Here is a 5,747-nt window from a genome sequence, read left to right as displayed (position 1 = left end):
TTTCCATTGTCAGTTTTCATAATCATCGTGATTTTAATAAGTTTGACAACGTTTTTTTTTATTATATGACATATATCAGATCATATGTTTTTGAAAAGAAAAAACAAAAAAAAAAATCATAGTGATACCAAACGGACCCTAAACTAATCCCTTTCTAGTTATTTTATTCAATTTCTTATGTCTCTATTCTAGCTAGAGAGGGACATATATAACAGCAATATGGCAATATTCAGGGAGCATATATACTTAGGTTAGATCATGCTTGGAGACATCAACTAATTCTTAATTTATATAACAACATAAGATATACTATGTACTATTTCTTAGTTAATACAACCAAAGGACATATATACTTTTTCCTTTAATTTGGTGCACGCAAACTTTTTTTTTTTTTTCTTTTTAGGAGGAAACTTCTAATGTATACTTGCTTTGTTTAGTTTAATTTCAAGTTGCAAGACAAAATGCTAGTCAACAACAACTCTTTAGACGTACACTCTTCTATATAAATCCCCCACAAACAATTATAAATCCTTCATCTCATAAATCAATATCGTTACAATTATTATGAGGACTAACCTTAAATCATCAATCATTTTAGCTCTTTGGGCAACTTTTTCCCTCTTACTATCCTTCCCAACTCCTTCACTTCAACAACCACAAGTCACTCCATCAACCGGAGTAAGACTTCAAAATGCCTATGTAGCCCTTCAAGCATGGAAGAAGTTGATAAATTCGGACCCTAACGGGTTCACCTCGAATTGGAATGGTTATGATGTGTGTAGCTACAAGGGGGTCTATTGTGCAAATGCACCCGACGACTCTTACGTTAAGACGGTTGCAGGGATTGATCTTAACCATGGCAACATCTCCGGTTCCTTACCGGAGGAGCTCGGTCTCTTAACCGACCTTGCCCTACTCCACCTTAACTCAAACCGCTTCTTTGGGACTATCCCTTCTTCTTTTTCACACCTTAAACTCTTACACGAGATTGATTTGAGCAACAACTTGTTTTGTGGTGAATTCCCTAAGGCTCTTCTATGTCTTTCATCACTCAAATTCCTCGATATTCGATACAATCACTTCGAAGGCTCTATCCCCTCCGCCGTGTTTGACTTAAAACTCGACGCTCTTTTCTTAAACAACAACAATTTCTCCTCAACACTCCCTACAAACCTAGCAAACTCCCCCGTGTCGGTGTTTGTCGTTGCTAATAACAACCTCAACGGGTGTTTCCCTTCCGAAATCACCAAAATGGGAGCAACTCTTCAAGAGATCATTCTCATGAACGCAGGCCTAAAGGGATGTTTACCATCAAGTATAGGGGAGTTGAACAAAGCAACAGTATTCGACGTAAGCTATAACGAGCTAACGGGCACCTTGCCCGAAAGTATGGGGAAAATGGAGAGCTTAGAGCAACTTAATGTTGCACATAACAAGTTTTATGGGAAGGTACCTTATAGTATATGTAGTTTGCCTAAGTTGGAGAACTTTACTTATTCATACAATTATTTTTGTGGTGAACCTTTACAATGTATGAGGTTACAAGATAAGGATGACAAGTATAATTGTCTACCTTTAAGGCCATACCAAAGGTCTCCTGAAGAATGTACACCCTTCCTAGCGTACCCTCCTAATTGTAACTCCTTTGGTTGTCAAGGAAGTCCGTCGCCACTGCCACCACCTCCTCCACCGCCATCACCGCCACCGCCGTCGCAATATAATCCACATGAACAAGTACCATATAATCATATTCATTGAAATTATTGAATTATTTGTTGTGTACAAGTTAGTTTAATTAATTAATTTGTGTTGTCCAGCTAGATAATTTGAGCTTGTTACGTTGGTGGGAAAAGTGGGGTTGAATATTTGAGCCAATTTTTTTTTTATTATTTTGACCAAGAAAAGTAAAAGGGTGGTGGAAAAAAAAACCGAAAAAGTCAATGGTGCTTTATTTGCAAATATAATGTATTATTTTTTGTTGGTTTCTTCATAGAAAGATGTAATTAATTGTAATACGAAGTAACTAATAAGGGAATGTAATAAGAGCACCATCCCCATTCATGATGATGCAGCCTTATTATTTCTCATGTTCTTGCTTTATTATTTTAAAGAGCTTTTCTTGTATTGTACATGTTTGGTACTTTGTATTAATTAATCATTTCATACTTCTAATTAGTTGTTCCATTCTTTTCATGGCAATTAAGAAAAATATGTATATTTAATACGTTTGTTGATTGCGTAATAATATTTATAAGTTAAGATTGATATCTTGTAAAACTCTCTTCTTCTTTTTTAAATGACACTTTTTTTTTTTTTTTTGAGAAATAAATGTAACACTTTAACTAGTACAGTCGTTGATTTAAATTTGTTAAAATATTATACAAGTAGGGTTTGTTGGATAATTAAAGAAAAGTAAAGGCACAATGAGCTAATAGTGAGTTAATTAAGCTAACAAATTGTTGTTTTCTTCATCGTTTCGGTAATAAGTTTTTTTTTTTCATCCTCTGGATAGTCAACCCAACTTTCCGACTATCTAACCACATAGTAACCAACCGTTAACCTTAGCAAAATAGCAAACAATAAAAATTATTTTTAATGCATAATTTATGAAGCACAAAAGCAGTTCACAAAATTTTATGCGTCGCAAACCACACCATGTGGCCAGCTGCATTTTTTTTTTTTTTTTTTTTTTTGAAATCAATAAGGGGTTACTCACTCGGTCAGTCAGGGATTACTCAGTCAGGGGTTACTCGATCGATCAGGGTTTACTTGATCAGGGATTATTCGGTCGGTCAGGGGTTACTTAGTTGGTCAGATGTTAATTAATCGGTCAGGAATTACCTGATTAGGGATTACTCGTGTGTTAGCTGGCCACACACAAAAGTTGCTAAAAGCAGTTATAAAAAAATTCAAGAAGTTGTTAGAGTTACACATTTAAATTCATCTCTCCTAAAAAAATAACAGCAAACGTTTTACCTTTTTTTTATTATTTATTTATTTTTTTAAATCAGCAAACTATGTACGCACGGTGTGGGCGTGTGGCTACATTGGTTTATATATAAGTAATGTTTATTGTCAAATACGGGTATGGGTTGCACCCGCAATTAAAAGAGATAATCCATTTCACAAGTTCAAAGGAGCTTCCATTTCAAAATCATATGGTAATAGAATGAGTAGCTCTTAGCCTTATAAAGTGATTAACTCTCTTTCTTCTTCAACCAATGTGAGATACTTACATGTGGTGATACTTGAGAGGTCTATTTTTCAACATTCTCCCTCACATGTAAGGTCCTTTTAAATTTGTCTCATGTGATTTTTCGGGTTAGAGTGCTTTTTCACTCCTCCTCACATGGACCTACTCTTGGCCAATTGAACTTTAGCTGCTTAGGATTTCATATCATGGACCTAGCTCTGACACCATGTTAAATACTAGTCTGGACCACACCTGCAAACCAAGACAGAGAGTCACTTCACAAGTCCTGTAATACCCCATATTTTTATACATATTTTAATTTAAATCATTATTTTATGAAGCATTTAAATAATTTGAAATGAATTATTTTATGTTATTTTATTAATTTAAAAAGAATTATTTTAATTAAAGGTCCATTTTAATTTATTTAATTATTTTGGAAATATTTTATTTTATTATTTAGAAATTTTGGGGCATATTATTTTATAAAAGGAAATTTAAACTCAATGGTATTTAAAGAAAGTCAAAGGACTAGTTTGAATAGGAGAAGAGGTCATTAAAAGTAGAAAGGGAATTTAAGCTTAGGAGGGTTTTAGAGAGGGGGTATAAATACCCATCTTATGAGCAACTTAGATCTTACCCAAGGTGGAGAATACCCAAAGGTAAACTCTCTCTCTCTCCTCTTATTTTCTCTCACCTTTAATTTTCCCCCTCCCCTTTTTAATTTTACACACATCACCACACTCCACCACCACGTGGCCGGCTACCGCCACCACCACTTTCGGTCGCCGCCGCCAGCACAGGGCCGGGAGCAGCAGCAGCCGTGGGAGGTGGCACCGGCCACCCTCCCCTTTGCCCCGTTGTGTGCGTGTGTTTTAATAAAAAATAAAATTCTTCTTTGTTTTTAAATTATTCTAGCTTTGATTCAATTATTATTTTTGGGTTGTGTGATGATTTTTATGATGTTTGATTATAATTATTATGTATATAATTTTCAGATTTGGTTTTTGAATTAAAAAGCCCTAAATTGAAAACCCTAGGTTTCTAAATTAATGTGTGTTGATGGAAATTGATTGTAGGTGATTGAAACTATTAAATTAGATGTTTTAAAACATATTACATCAATTTTACTTGGTTTTATAAAGCTGGAACTTTTATATAAAGGTTATAATTATGTTTCTTGAAGGGATTTTTAATTACCCATTAATTGGAAATAAAAGTAAGAGTTTTAAATTAATTTTCAGCTTGTTTTAGAGGGTTTATGAGTGATTTAAAGAGTGTATATATTGCTGGAAATTTATACTGAATAGGTATTAATGTCTCTTTGTAATTTTGGGTTGTAGGAGATTTCCAAATGTAGTCGTGGCGATTTTAAGATCATATTCAAGATACGTTCGCGTACTCGGTAATTATTTAAGTGTATAGAAGCATGCTAGGCTTTGTTTAATTAATTCCATGGTAGTATCATGTTAGGTGTGAATCGGCATTGGTGATTGGATTGATGTTGGTGATTGATTTATGATTTATGAATTATTTATGATGGATTAATGATTGGAATTAATCATATTGGCATGTTGAATATGAACTACACTTTTATTATTGGCATGATTGAGAGCATGTTTAATTAAACTAAATGTTTAATTGGTTTGGATTATAAAAGGGAATTTTATAATAGTTCATATAATTTTTGTTGATGCTTTAAGCATGAGGATTGAGCTATCAAGTGTCTTAGTACGCAGGAATAAAATATTGTGCGGTGCCTATGTGCACTTAAGGTGTTCTAAACACCGAAGGATAGGATTTGCGGTGCTTTATTGCACTTAAGGTGTTATTTAACACCAATGTAGTTTAAAAAGAAATCAACATTAAATTATGTGGTCACTAATTATTCAAGAATTAAATTGGTTTGTTTGGTTGCTTGAATAATTTATTATGATTGATTGTGTTATGGTTTAAGAGTCGTCACCAAGTCTAAAAATATGTAAACAACGTAAAGTGAAAGAGATTACGCACCAAAGCTCTTGGAACGTATATACCTCGAATATGAACATATGGGGGGAGTTATGGGGTTTTATATCTAACCATGACTTCTACTAGGAGTACAAGACGCTGTATTTTTCTTTTCTTTATATTATGCGTAGGCCGTCTTTAGTCACTTCATGTGGTATTTGCCTACCCGGTTAGCTCTCGATGTAGTTTACCTCAATTTTATTGGGGTAGGGATTTGGTGGGAAACCCGTTCGATGCGTAATCAAATTAAATAAGCAATTTAGTGGTCTATTTATTTGTTGGTTGTGTTGTGTGCTTGAAAACAGGTGTAGCAAGGTAAGTTGTGTGTTGATAGGATTAAAACATGCTAGTGTGTACTGTTTAAGTTCAACTAGGGCAATCTGAAAGCGAGCTCCCATCCGGTCAAAACCAGACGGTAACTCCACCTCCTCAGCAGCAATAAAAGTAAACTTGTTTGTCTCTGGTCTGCGTGCCGTGTATGTGAATGTGTTTTCTTCTTTCCTCGGATGTTGATCCGGCTGACAATTATTTTGGTCTTTTGGCC

At 34.5% G+C, this 5,747-nt stretch overlaps 1 protein-coding gene across 1 annotated transcript; it reads left to right on the top strand.

The window, feature by feature from the left end:
* Positions 1-422: 422 nt before the first annotated feature.
* Positions 423-2,129, top strand: LOC110684844 (leucine-rich repeat extensin-like protein 6). Its single transcript, XM_021861275.1, has one exon. It carries the CDS (start codon positions 565-567, stop codon positions 1,756-1,758), a length of 1,194 nt encoding a protein of 397 aa, XP_021716967.1. The 5' UTR covers positions 423-564; the 3' UTR covers positions 1,759-2,129.
* Positions 2,130-5,747: the final 3,618 nt, after the last annotated feature.

The sequence above is a fragment of the Chenopodium quinoa genome, unplaced genomic scaffold (genome assembly GCF_001683475.1).
Source record: "Chenopodium quinoa cultivar QQ74 unplaced genomic scaffold, ASM168347v1, whole genome shotgun sequence".
NCBI lineage: Eukaryota > Viridiplantae > Streptophyta > Magnoliopsida > Caryophyllales > Amaranthaceae > Chenopodium > Chenopodium quinoa.
The sequence above is the reverse complement of the archived record's forward strand: the minus strand, read 5'-3'. Positions and strand labels throughout refer to the sequence as shown.